Source organism: Dasypus novemcinctus, chromosome 4 (assembly GCF_030445035.2).
Source record: "Dasypus novemcinctus isolate mDasNov1 chromosome 4, mDasNov1.1.hap2, whole genome shotgun sequence".
In the NCBI taxonomy this organism is placed as follows: domain Eukaryota; kingdom Metazoa; phylum Chordata; class Mammalia; order Cingulata; family Dasypodidae; genus Dasypus; species Dasypus novemcinctus.
In genome coordinates this window covers 157306143-157318404 of record NC_080676.1, presented here as the reverse complement: position 1 = coordinate 157318404, position 12262 = coordinate 157306143, and the positions used below count along the sequence as shown (strand labels likewise).

The 12262-nt window shown below is 64.5% G+C and overlaps 1 protein-coding gene and 1 long non-coding RNA gene across 2 annotated transcripts in view; one reads left to right on the top strand and one right to left on the bottom strand.

Annotated features, from left to right (window-relative positions):
- Positions 1 to 11208, bottom strand: part of SIM2 (SIM bHLH transcription factor 2) — a 47688-nt gene extending 36480 nt beyond the window's left edge. The window contains exons 1-2 of the mRNA XM_058296215.1: positions 11006 to 11208; positions 2150 to 2232 (exon numbers count right to left, since the gene is read on the bottom strand). Of these exons, the coding sequence (XP_058152198.1) occupies positions 2150 to 2232; positions 11006 to 11180 (258 nt within the window). The 5' untranslated portion in view covers positions 11181 to 11208. The remainder of the gene's footprint in view (positions 1 to 2149; positions 2233 to 11005) is intronic.
- Positions 11209 to 11949: 741 nt separating this feature from the next.
- Positions 11950 to 12262, top strand: part of LOC105744261 (uncharacterized) — a 45995-nt gene continuing 45682 nt past the window's right edge. The window contains exon 1 of the long non-coding RNA XR_009185639.2: positions 11950 to 12025. This is a non-coding gene — a long non-coding RNA (uncharacterized lncRNA). The remainder of the gene's footprint in view (positions 12026 to 12262) is intronic.

Sequence of the window (12262 nt, the reverse complement as noted above, 5' to 3'; positions counted from 1 at the left end):
GACCCGGAACCAAAGGTAAGTCATAAAGTTGGTAAAAAGACCCATACCAGCCACAATGCTGCCCCCATAAAAATATTCCAAATTAATTTCTGGCCACAAATTCTATTTTTACAGCATATAATTGAAACCAGATTACCTTTGGTTTTTCTATACCTCCCTAATACCCTTTTGGGAAGCCTAAAAGAGAATGTAATAGAAGTGAAACCTTAAGATATCCTTGCATTCTGGTCTCTCAAATCCAGTTTCCCTGCAAAAATTCTTTGCAAACTAAACTATGATTCCCCAGCTGAAGTTAAAAACAGCATCTTGATAAGTCTTACTTTCAGGTTTCCAACTCAGTTACAAAGAACTTTCCCAATCAAACCCCCAGCCTTTCAAAAAATTAAACTATACAGCAATTTCTAAAGCGATCAACCTTTTGACAGCGTTTGCATTCTTGCTTAAATCCAAAATCAATAGAAACATAGAAGGAACATAGCATGTGATAACCAGCCCAACGGAGGCTAAGGAGTGGAAGAGGGGCAAAAATCCTAATTAAGTTCTAAAAGTTGCAGAGTGGCTAAATGTATGTTTTATATATATATATATATATTTTTTTCTTAATGGAAAATGTTGGGTATGCCTTCAGAGCGTGGAATTACCGAGTTCGCTGATGAGTATAAAAACTTCAAAGCAGCCCATCCACACACTCTGGAATTAAAAGAAATCGACGGTGAAGAAGGGTGCGGGTGGCTGGGGTGGGACGGGAGGGCCATGTTGACTTTGCTCTCCGAGTTTGCAGTGGCGTCGGCGGCACTTAGCCGGCCCTGACGCTGAAGTCACTTAGAATAGGTGGGAGGATCAAGCAACCCCTGAGCCGCCCGCGGGCTGGCAGGGGCGAGCCGGGAGCGGAGGGGCACGGGCAGGGTTCCAAGAGGCCGCCCTGCGGCCGCGCTGCCACCCCTTCTGCTTAACGCAAAAGCTCCTTCCACGCTTCTCCGGCATCTTCTCTTCCCCAGAGCACGCATGTTTAAAATAAATCACACTAGGGCATTTGGGGCAAAAAAAGGGGGGGGAAATCTGCTTTTTCGAAATGTGGAGCTGGAGGCTGATGGTGACCCAAGTCACAGCATCCTGCGGCCAACTTATTTTTTTCTTTTAAAAAAAGCATAACATAGAGCGAGGAAATGCCAACGAGCTCTCGGAAGGCAGGTTTCAGTGGCAGAGACGAATGACTGGCGCGCGGGGGAATGAATCGCGTCGTTGATGAGGCTCTGAGAAGGGCATTTGAAAGACCCCAAACGCCCACCCGGCGCAGCGGCGACCTGCGCCCCTTCTCTGGTCGCAACCACCACGCCCCGCCCGCACCCCGACCCCAGCGCCGAGGGGGAGGCCCGAGGTCAGCCCCGGTGTAGCAACCACCCGCACAACGGCCTCGGGGTCGGGGGTGCCAGGCCACGGACCCCCAACCAAGAAAGGACCGCTTGCTCCATGGGGACCCCAGAGGCCACACCAGGCGCGGTCAGCTGCGCCGGGCTCTTGAGCGGGACCGCTTGGGTGGACCCCAGCTCCACCACGTGCTGTGTGCCCCCGAGTCAGTTACTTAACCTCTCCGTGCCTCAGTTTCCTCCTCTGAAAACGGAATTAAAATTAGACCCATCCCAGTGGGTCTAAATCATAAGATTTAGGCCGGAGGATGGTGGGTGGGAAACGCTAGGCAAGTGGCAGCTATGAACCCTCCCTTCTGGGTGTTCGCTCCTCTCCCCCAGCCCCCTCCAAACACCAGCGATTGCCCTGCTCTGGCTGGCAGCGGCCTGATAGTCCCTCTCCTCTGTTCCCATCACCTGGCACAGCGTCAAGCCCGCAGCCCGCGCTCTGTGCGCGTTTGCTGGGAGAAGGAAGCCTGGAACCTGCAAACAGCACCCAGGGGCAACACTGAGCCTCGGTCTTAGGGGTGCTAGAGACTGGGACTCGGAGGGAAGGGGGGCACTAGCCCCAGGCTGCACGCCACGTGCTCGGCACCCTCACCCACGCAGCCACCCGCTCCCCAGGGCGACCTCTGCAGCCCGAGGGCGCAGCTGGGGGAAGGGTCGCCCCAGGCTGGGGAGGGGGGGTGGGAAGGGAGCCCCAGCCCCGCGCACCCATCCTCCTGAGGGGGTGGTGGCTGTACCTGCAGTAAGTGCGACCCCAGCTCCTTGGCCACGCTGTCCAGGGGCCCGGCGCGGCTCGGCTGTCCCCACGCGTCTCCCAAACCTGGACAAGGAAGAAAGGAAACCAGTCAACGCTGGCCCTGCCAGAGATGGGGGCGCGGGACAGGGCGCGTCCCCAGCCAGGCTGCCTCCGAGGCCCGAGCATGTCCGCCTCCGTGGTGCTCCGCGGGGTGGGGGGCCACTTGCGCCGTTCCTGCGGAGACCTGGGACCCACCGGTCTCCCACGTGCTCACGGCTCTGGAATTGCCGTGTCATCTGAAATGTCACAAAGCCTTCTGATCTACTTTGAAACCCGCCACCCTCCAACCAACCGGGAATATCCATTTGACCCGTAAATATTCCCCGCAGGGGCCCTCTCTTCCTTCCTTGCCAGCGTGGCGGGGCACGTTGCATTTTCCCAAACACGCAAATCCCCCCGCATACCAGCGGGCAGCTTTTCTTGAATGAAGATCTTTTCTTCTTCTTCCTCTCCCACCCTCATGTAATCCCTCGGACTCCCCAGTCGCACAGCGCCCCGAGGGCGCCGCCGCCCCCCAACTCGGCAATTCCCGCCCGGGGAGCGTGTACCTGCGACAGCAAACCCCAAAGGCGCGCGCTGCGGGGATGGCGCCGATGGGCCGCGGGTGGACGCGGGCGGCCAGCTCCACGGTAACCGGGAGGCGTCTGCCGTCACACTGTTGGGGATCCCGCGGCTTCCTAACCAAGCCCCCTCTCTCCCCAGGGCCTCCAGCCCCTCCCCCACCGCACCGCCTCCGGGATGGCCACCAGTGTCGCCAAAGGAGCCCCCGGGGAAGGGCCGCCCTGCCCAGCAGCTGCCCCTTCTCGCCGCGCCCTGCGCCCAGCCACTGTCACCCCGGGGACCCCAGGCTTCTCTGCACCCTCGGGAGGGAAGCAGGAAAGGGGCGAGGCGGCACCCAGCGGCAGAACCCCCAGCGGCTCCGAGTCCTCCCCGCGCGGGCCTGAGAAGGACCCTCCAGGCAGCGCCGCGGCTCCCACGCCAGTGGCCTTGATCGGGGACCTCCGGGAGCGGGCTGCTTCCAGCACGACGGCGGGAGCTGCAGGCCAGGCTGGGTCCCCGCCAGGCCGGCCGCCCGGGGCGCAGGAGCAGAGGCCAGCGGCCACCCGCGGGGCGGGGTGCGGGGAGCGGCCACCCGCGGGGCAGGGTGCGGGGAGCGCCCCGCCGCAGGGAGTCAGGAGCCGTTCCCGCGGGCGCACAGCCCCTCCAGGCGGGCCCTCGCGCCTCCCCGGCCCCCACTGTCCCCGAGGGCCACGGGGGTCGCTGAGGTTTCCAGGGCCCGCGTTCTGGGCGGGTGCAGCGCCCCTGCCCAGAGCACTTCTGGGCGCACGATCCCCGCAAAACCAACTAAAAAACCGCGACTTTATTTCTCCTCCGGAGCTTGAGGAATTGGGATCGTGGCCGGGTACCTCCAGACCTGGGAGCCAACGGGAAAGGGCTGATTTCCCGGGAGCCTTAAGCTCCAGACACGGGCACAACTCCCCCGTGGCGCCCTCCTCGGCCTCCACCGCGCCTGTCTTCAACCTCAGGCCCGCCGGCCCCTCGCTGGCCTCGTGGTCCCTGCCGCCCGCCGGCTGCACCCACGCGCGGGCCCTTCCTCTCCGGACACTGGGGCGACGGGGCTCAGCCCTTATAACCCAAAATGGTAAGAAGCAGGGCGTACTGGCCTCGGGGTTCGGCCCGAGACTTGGAGGAAAAAGGGAACTTAATCAGGCCCCGGGAGTTCCCATTTCCGAAAACGGACGCGGCGCCCTGGCGGCGGGCCTGCTGCGGGCGGCTCCCGGGCCCTGCTGCGGGCTGGGTGCGGGCGAGGGAAACTGGCGCGCTCGGGAGTGAGCGCGGACCGACCCCCTCTCCCGCCCCACCCCAGCCGAGCCACCCCCCCCCCCAAAGCCTTATCAAAGGCCCCGGTCCACGTGCAAAGCGCATTGGATACACGGGGCAATTTTCCGGATAATTCACATATTCGGATATTTCAAGGAAGCCTGGTCTCCTACATTATATATTTTTTCCCCTTAAAACTTCCTGATGCTTCCGTTTTGCGGGCAGAGGTTTGGTCTCACCGGCCCTCCTGTTGCTGGCGGGAGGTGCCAGGGTGCAGTTGGGGTCTTTGTCTCCCACACCCGCGGCCCACACACCTCATCTCCCCCCTGGTGACGGCGCCACCAGCTCTCCCATTCCAAACCTCAGTGGGCGAGGCCTTTTCACTCGGCCCATAAAAATCTACTTTTTGGCTGCAGGCGGCGGCTAAATATGGTTAGGTGTGTAACGAAATAAATCGTGTTGGTACTACAGAGTGATGTACGCTCCTGAAAAATGCCGCTCTGCGCCCGGGGGCGCTTGTTTGGACCTAGCGAAGGGCTTCTGTGAAACACGGGGAGGGGGAAGGGCGGCAGGTAAAAACCGAACCCAAACCAAGCAAAAACCTGGGCTCAGGCTGTCCAAGGCTGTGCTGGTCATTGGCCATCGCGCGGACCGTGGGAACCCAGGGCGCCCGGCTGCTCCAGGGCTGCGGCGTCCCCCACCCCCCCACCCCCGCTCGGGGGCTGGACCTGCACCTCTACCTGCCTCCACGGGGTGGGGGACCCCATGATTCCCGAGTCAGGAGGGCCAGGTTCTGGGGAGCCCCCGGGGACAAAGGGGGTCCAGGCCACACTCACCTTTGCCCCATCAGCCTGCGGCACCCCCTTTGGCCTTGTGCCTCCCGGGATTTGTGGGTGCTTGTGACTGGGTGCCCACACTCCCCTCACGGCCCACGTCGCATGCTGCTGGCCTCCTGGGCGCTGAAGCACGGCCCCTCCTAGCTGGGACAACAAACAGCGCTCAGGCCTGCCGGGTCCCCGTCCCCACCAGCCGCTGGGCGCACCCGGGAAGGCACAGATCACAGACCACAAACCTGCGACAGCACAAAGTAGGTGATTTCAGGGCAGGGGGGAGATGGGGAGAGGTTCCCACGCTGTGAGATGGGGCGCTCACAGATGAGGGGACACCTAAGTGGGACCCCAAGAAGCCACGGGCGTTGCTCCTTCCTCTGGAGCCAGGGGACAGGACTGGCTGTGACCCTACCCGGGGAACCCAGGCAAGGCCTGGACTCACGTAAGATCCTCCCTTCTCCCCCACTCCCTCCCCTTGAGGGGCCTCCTCTCTCTTGCCAGCAGCGCACCCCGTATCTAACACTGTGCCCGGAAGCTCTCCCAGGGGGGTGCGTGAAAATGAGATGGAGTTAAATACAGGGCCGGGCCGGTTCTGCCCGCACCCCTCGCCGCCAGCGCCTAGGGGACTGCGAAGACTCCAGAGCAGGTGGCTGGGGAGACCCCACGGGACTGGGGACTGCCTCACCTCTCCCGCTTCTCCCCCTGCCCCGTCTAAAAGGCCAGCTGGGCTAGCCTGGGGATTCGGATCTTCAGCCAAAGCCCCATCCTCCAACCTTTATTTCCTCGCCTCTAAAATGGGGGTGTTGGAGGATTAGACAAGCTAAAGTTTGTGCGCGCCAAGCAAAGACCCCGGCCCAGAGTACGGCCTTGGCATTGGCGGCTGTGGCCATCCCCAGCACCCGGCCTCCTCTTGGACCCCCACTCCTTCCCTGCCTCCAGGCCCCTCCTCCACCACCCTTCCCCTCCCGCAGGGTGCTGGAGTCCCTGTGCAGCTCCGCCTTGCGCCTTCCTGGGCCACCTGAGGACACCAGGTCACACTCACTCGATTTCAAATCACTCCAGGGTCTAAAAGAGTGTGTGTGTTGGGGGAGGCGGGGAGTAAATACTGATTGCTCTGCTCTGTCTCGGGGCCGCGCACACTCCCTGCTCTATCCAGTTCTCCCTGGGGCTTCGGTGCCCGCCGCGGGCCATGCCCGCAGCATTCACCACCTGGAATCCCGAGCGCGCACAACCCCCGCCTGGGCTGCAGGCTCGGCGGAGGGTTTCCACTGCGGGAGGCGGGACCGGGCATCTCGAGCCCGCGCGGGGGTGTGGGGAAGCCCTGGGCTCCCCGAGAGCCCACAATTTGCGCCAGTAATCAGCTCGTCCCCGACCCCCGGAGCCCAGTAAACCGTCCCTGCCGCGCAGCTCTGGGGCCTCCAGCAGGCTCGGTTCCCTCCGGCGCTCCTCCAAGGTGCGCCCCTTTCCCACCCCACGCCGAGCCCTGAGACGGGGAACCTGCTGGGAACCGGGCGCCGGGCGGGCTCCTAGATGCTGGGATCACAGATGGGAGGGCCCCGCCAGCGACCCACTCGGTATTCCTCCACCCTTGGGACCAAGGAGGCCGCGGCGCACAGCGCAGCCCGGAGCCGCCCGCCCCAGGCCTCCTCACCGGGCCGCGGAGCCGCCCTGCGTCCCCGGGGCTGAGCGCAGCTGGGCGCTGGGTCCCTGCCTGCAGGCACCAGGTTCTCTTCACGCCCGCCGCAGGGTCCCGCTCTGGTCTGTGGCCTGGCCCTCCCGCACCCGGGCGCCCGGCCTGGCCAACTTCAAAGACCTGAGCGTGGGTGGGGAGGGGAGTATAAAAATCTGTTATTCTAAAAATCGAAATCTCATTTTGGAAATGACGTTATTTCTGAGGGCTATTTAGAGGTCGGCGTCTGTGACATTCTGTCCGTGGAGAGCGCAGCTGCTTCTCACAGAACCCCCTAAACCATGGCTGTTGCTTCCGATCAGCAGTTCCTCCGAGGGTCCCCTCCTGCGCCAGGTTTGCGTGGGTGTGGGGTGGAGGGGGGCCCTGCCTGCAGCTTCCGAGAAGCCTGCCACCAGAATCCGTTGGGTCTGGAGTCTTGCTCCCTTTAAAGTGTGTGAGTGACGTTTGCTCTTCCTTTAGGTGAATTCGCAGCCCCTTCCTCCTTTCCCCCCGCCTGTCCTGGGTCTTCCAAGTCGAGGAAGGGGGGGCAACAAGAGGCTCTGTTGTCCCCTGGACAATCAGCTTCAGTTTCCAACTCAGTGTGCCAGGGCCATGCGGGGACGCGCCACCCCTCTCCCCACCGGCCGGCCCGGGAAGGACTTCCCCGGGGAGCCACAGGAAAGCTTGAAGTGGATGGTAGCGTTCCGGCCACTGTGGGTGGGGCCAACCCCCCAATTCCCACCCCCCCCAGTGCAGCACCCGTGGGGCATCGGGCGGCGCTTGGTTACAGCGCAGCCCTGGCCAGGGAGCTGCCAGAGTTGGCCGGACCCGGGCGCTTCTGGGTTCCCAAAGCCTCCCTCTGTCGTAGGGAGGTCCGGTGCGACCTCGAGACAGACAGACCATCCCGCCCCAGTGCTTCCCTGAGCTCTGCGTTTATGCCGCTTTCCCAAAGACCTGCTAAAAGGCACCAAAGATTTCAATCCCGAGCCTCGGCTCCAAAGCCCGCCTTGCTCCCTTACCCTCTTCCCCCGCCCGCTTCTTAGTTCGCTGTTGGAGAGGAGAAAACGTAGGGACCCAGAAAACTGCCGCTCCAGGCACAGCCCCCGGCCCACCAGTTAGGCACCATCTGGCCCAAGAAAAGGGGAACTCATCAGAAGGCACGACTGGAGTAAGAGCCCCTCGTTCCATTTCCAGTTGCGCGCCACGGCTTCCATAGTGCGTCCTCGCGCTTGACACCAGCCACCCAGGGCTGCGACAAATTGCCGAGGGGCCAATGGACAGACGAGGCCCAGCGAGGGACCGCCACCAAGCAGGGCCTTGAACCTGGCTGTGACTACTGCAAGTGCCCCGAAAACCCGCTGGCTCATCTCCGAGCTGGGCGTCCGCGGCGGCTTGGGTCCCTTCCCTTCGCTCGGCTCTCCCAGGATAAAAGAAAGCAGGAGTGAAACGCGCCCCTGGCCGATCGACTCGCGGAAGGCCGGTGCCCTCTCTGGCCTCAATTTCCCAGGTATGAAGGGGTATCCTGGCGATTCCTGGGGTCCCTTCGGATTGTGCTTCTCCTTTTCTGACTCAAAGCCCTAATTTGGCCTGCAGATCCTTCTTTACCCAGGGACCCGCTTGCTGCGGGCTGTGCGGCAGCGGAGGTCCCGCTTTGCACATTGGTGCTTTCGCTCTATCTTGTTCACAACCGAGAGCCTGAGCGGATCTGAGTGCTCCGGCCACCGCCCTCACCCTGAAAGCTGCCTCGCACCCCGGCCCTGTCCCCCGCGGCTCCGCCAGGCCCCAGCCCCACTGGTAGCCTCCTTCCGCAACCCGGTCCCCAGAGAATGGGTTAAATCAATTATGCGGCAGCTTCCGCGCACCGCCCTTGGGGCTACCGCACGGGCAAGCAAGCCCCTGCATAATCGGGGTCTTTCGAAACCCACCTGTACTCTCTGCCTCCAGGCTCGTGGCTTCACCCAACTCCCCCACCCCCTAACAGACGCGAGAGGAACCGTGTTGCCCACCAGAGCCGCCGGCCGGGGCGAGCTCCAGGCTGCATGCCCACCTCTCCAGGGTTGCACCCTACTCCCGCCCTACACCCCACGTCCCCGGTAGGGATCCCAGCAGGTTGAGGGCCATTTCCAAACCTCCAGGGCCAATCAGCACCCTGGTGACCCCTCCTGGAGTTCCAACCTCGAGGGTAACCCCAGTCACACAGCCCCACAGTCTGGCGTCCCAGGCACCCCTCAAACAGGCCTGGTCGGAGCAAGTGCCACGCGAGATCCAAGAAACCCCAGCCCCCCACTCCTGCCTGCCCACCACCCCTGCAATGGGCTCGCGGCCAAGCAATTCTGGGCGCAGACAGCTGGACCCGGCGGCTTCCCAGAGCGAGGGTGCACGGAACCCATTTCCAACGTCCGTGGAGCCGCACACCCACTGCTTCCCAGGATTTAGGAGGCGCTCCTGGGGACCCCCAAACAACGAATGCCTTAACGTTAACCCTCTTTCTCCAAACCGCCCCTAGCAGATAACTTCTGGCTTATTTGAAATCTTCGGCAAGACATCATTCCACCTTTTGCCCGTTTCTTGTTATGTTTTGATTTCTTTCAGAGGGGTCCCGGAGAAGGCGCATCGGGGGCCACGGGCCGTTCACGCTCTGCCCGCTTTGGACACGCTGGGTAAGAAACGGCTCGTGGGAGCAAGCCAGGTCTCCTACTGACCACCCCTCCTGCCCGGGAGGGAAAGTGACTTGGTCCTTATAAAACGTAATTCTATTTTAATTTCCGCAGAAACTCCAGACGGAGAGGAATCATCTCAGTTCCTCTGGCCATCAGGTCACTCTGCAGCGGACAAATGGTGGCCGTGGAGGCAGACAGCTCCAAGCAAGGAGCAGGAGGCCCAGCGCAGCCCAGGCGCTGGGGACGTCCTTTCCGTGGTGGGGACACGTCGGGTGAAGCGCGGCCTCCCCAGAGCCGGGATGGAAAGGGCACGGTCGGCTGGAAGGCCGGGGGCTCCTGTGTGCCGCAGGAGAGCACCCCGCAGCCACGCCACCCAACCGAGAGGCCCCGGGGGGAGGCCAGGCCGCCGCTCCCGGCCGCTTGGCTCTGCCGTCCTACCGCACTTGGCTCCCGTGCCCGCAGTGCCCAGCGGGGCTGGCAGCCGCGATCGCCCGCAGGCCCTGGCCGTTCTCGCTCCACCCGGCGGGCGGTGAGAAGTGTAGGCCCAGACCGGGAAGGAAAACAAGTGACAGGATGGGGACTCCCAACGCGAGAAGGATGGGGTTACCCGCTTTGTGTCAAGCACTAAGGGAGATGCTGTGCAGCCGAGCGACACCTGCAGTTGTCCACTCCTGAACGGCGCCCGAGGCCGGCGCAGCTCCCCCAGCTCCTCGGCCGGGAGGTCCAGGGGCGCCAGGCGGCCCCGGAGCCGCGTGCGCCGCAGCAGGATCAGCGTCCTTTAGATCAGGGCGCAGAGACTCGGGTCCGGCGCAGGACACTGGAAAGTGCACACCCAGAGCCACTGCACACAACAAACGCAAACGCCGTGGGGGACCAGGCCTCACCGCAGCCTGCCGCTCGCTGGTGCCTGGCCAGGCGGCCACGGTCAAGGCGGCGGGACCCCAAAGGGCGCGCGCCAGCGCGGAGAGTGGTCTCCCCGTTTCCCACAGTCGCGAATCTGCTGGCTCGGCTGCACTCAGCGACCCTTACTCAACTCACCACTTGCCCCGGTTAATTTCAATTAATTTGGAATTGGAATTTAGAATTCCAGTTCGGGGAAAAAAAACCCGGCCCTCTGGCAGTTTCCGAAATAATCTGCCCCTTCTCTCTTGCCTGGTAGGGGCTCACAGACCCGCCGGTTCTCCCACGCTCCCTACCCGCGGCCCTGGAGGAAGGGGCGCAGGCAGAGGAGAGGCGACCTGAGAGGCCTGAGACCGAGTCCCGCACAAGGGCTTGGCTTGCTCCGCGGGCCTGCAGGGCCCGGGCCTCCCCGTGTACCCTGTTCCCTTCCCGGGCACAGCAGCAAGCGCCTTGCGCTGGAAGAGGGGGCACGCTGCCCCTCCACGGAGAGAAGATAAGGTCGGAGAGGAGAAGGAAGGAAGACTAAAAGGGGGAGTTGAAAAAAGGAAGAAAGAAGAGAAGAAAGGAAGGTGAGAAGGAAGGAAAGAAAAGAGAAAGGAAAGGAGAGGGAAGAGAGAGGGAAGGGAAGAGAGAGGGAAGGGAAGTGAGAGGGAAGGGAAGGAAGGGAAGGGAAGGGAAGGGAAGAGAAGGGGAATTTAGAATGGACCCCATGCCAGCTAGCAGATCAGCCACTGGCACAACTCGTGGCTGGGCCCAGCCCTTGTCCAGTCTGGTCGCTGGGCGTCCCCGGCCCTGGCCCCTCTCCCTAAGCCAGAGCCCAAGCCCCTGGCGCGGGCTCCCCGGATGCCCTGGCCTGGCCCCGAGGCCGACCGACCCCAGCTTCGCGCGGGCGCCGGGGGTCCCACCTGCGGCCTCACCTTCGGGGAAGACGGCGCGCATCTTCAGGTAGCTGGTGGTGAGCCGGATGATGGACGCCTTGTCCAGCTGCGAGGTGATGGCCGACGGCAGTGGGAGCAGCTTGGCCAGCTCGTAAAACTCGCCATTTTCCTTCTCCCGCCTGGTCTTGGCCGCATTCTTGGACTTCTCCTTCATCGCGCCTCGGCTCCGCGCATATTAAACCCGGCCGTGCTGGAGGCCCGCGGAGCCCCCCACGGGCTGCGGCGGGGGGGGTGCGGGTGGGGGGAGCGGCGCCGGGGGCCAGGTGAGTCCCGGGTGCGGGCCGCGGGCAGGTGCGCGGACGCGGCCTAGGGCGCAGAGAGGCCGCCGGGCCCCCCGCGGGCCCCGAGCTCCGCGCAGCCCCGCAGCGCCTCCCGGAGCTCCGCGCCGCCGCCGCCCGGGCTGCAGCCTCCTCGGGCTGGACCCCAGCGCCCGCTCGCCCGAGCTCGCTGCTCCTCTGTCCCTCCTGTCCCCCGCCTTGGCCGGCCTGAGAGGTGCGGGCGCCAGGCGGGGAGGCGGCCGGGCCGCTTAATCCTGAGCCGAGCGTCGGGCCCGGCGGCCGCGAGGCCCGTGCGGGCTGCAGGGCGGCGAGGGCGGCGGCGGCCGCGGAGCCATGGGGCGGGAGGGGCGGCGGGAGCCGGGTGGCGGCGGGGCCGGGCGCGCTCCCCTGCCCTCCCGGGCCGCTGCCTGCGCCTGGCGACGCGGCGCCCAGAGCCCGCGATCTGTCCCGCGGCGCAGCCGCTTGGCGGTCCACGTGCGTCCCAGCCGCGTTTGTTTATGGCGGTCCCGCCTTCGGGCGGAGTCTGGGGCCGCGGGGCGCGGGAGGGGGGTGGCGCGGGCGGGGGGGGGGAGGGGGAGGGACCGCGGCGGGGGCGGCGGCGGCCAATCTCGCCTCCCCACCACGCCGCGGCCCGGGAGTCCCAGGCGCGCCGCCGCCGCCGCGCTGCCTCCAGGGACCATCCCCGAAGAGAGCCGCGCGCTCCCGGCTCGGGGAAGTCGCAGTGAGTGCCCGCGCCGGCCGCGGGGCCTGGGTGTCGCGAAGGGCTGCCGGGAGGGGCGAGGGCGGGAGGGACGCAGGGGCCGCCCTGGCCTCCTCGGAGGCCCCCGGGGCTGGTCACCGGCAGGCGCGCGCGAGGGAGGGTGGCCGGGTCCGCAGAGGCGCGCTGGCTCCCCGCACGGCCCCGCACTTCGCAGGTCCCAGCGCGCCAAGGCGGGAGGCCGAGGGGGCAGACCCGCCC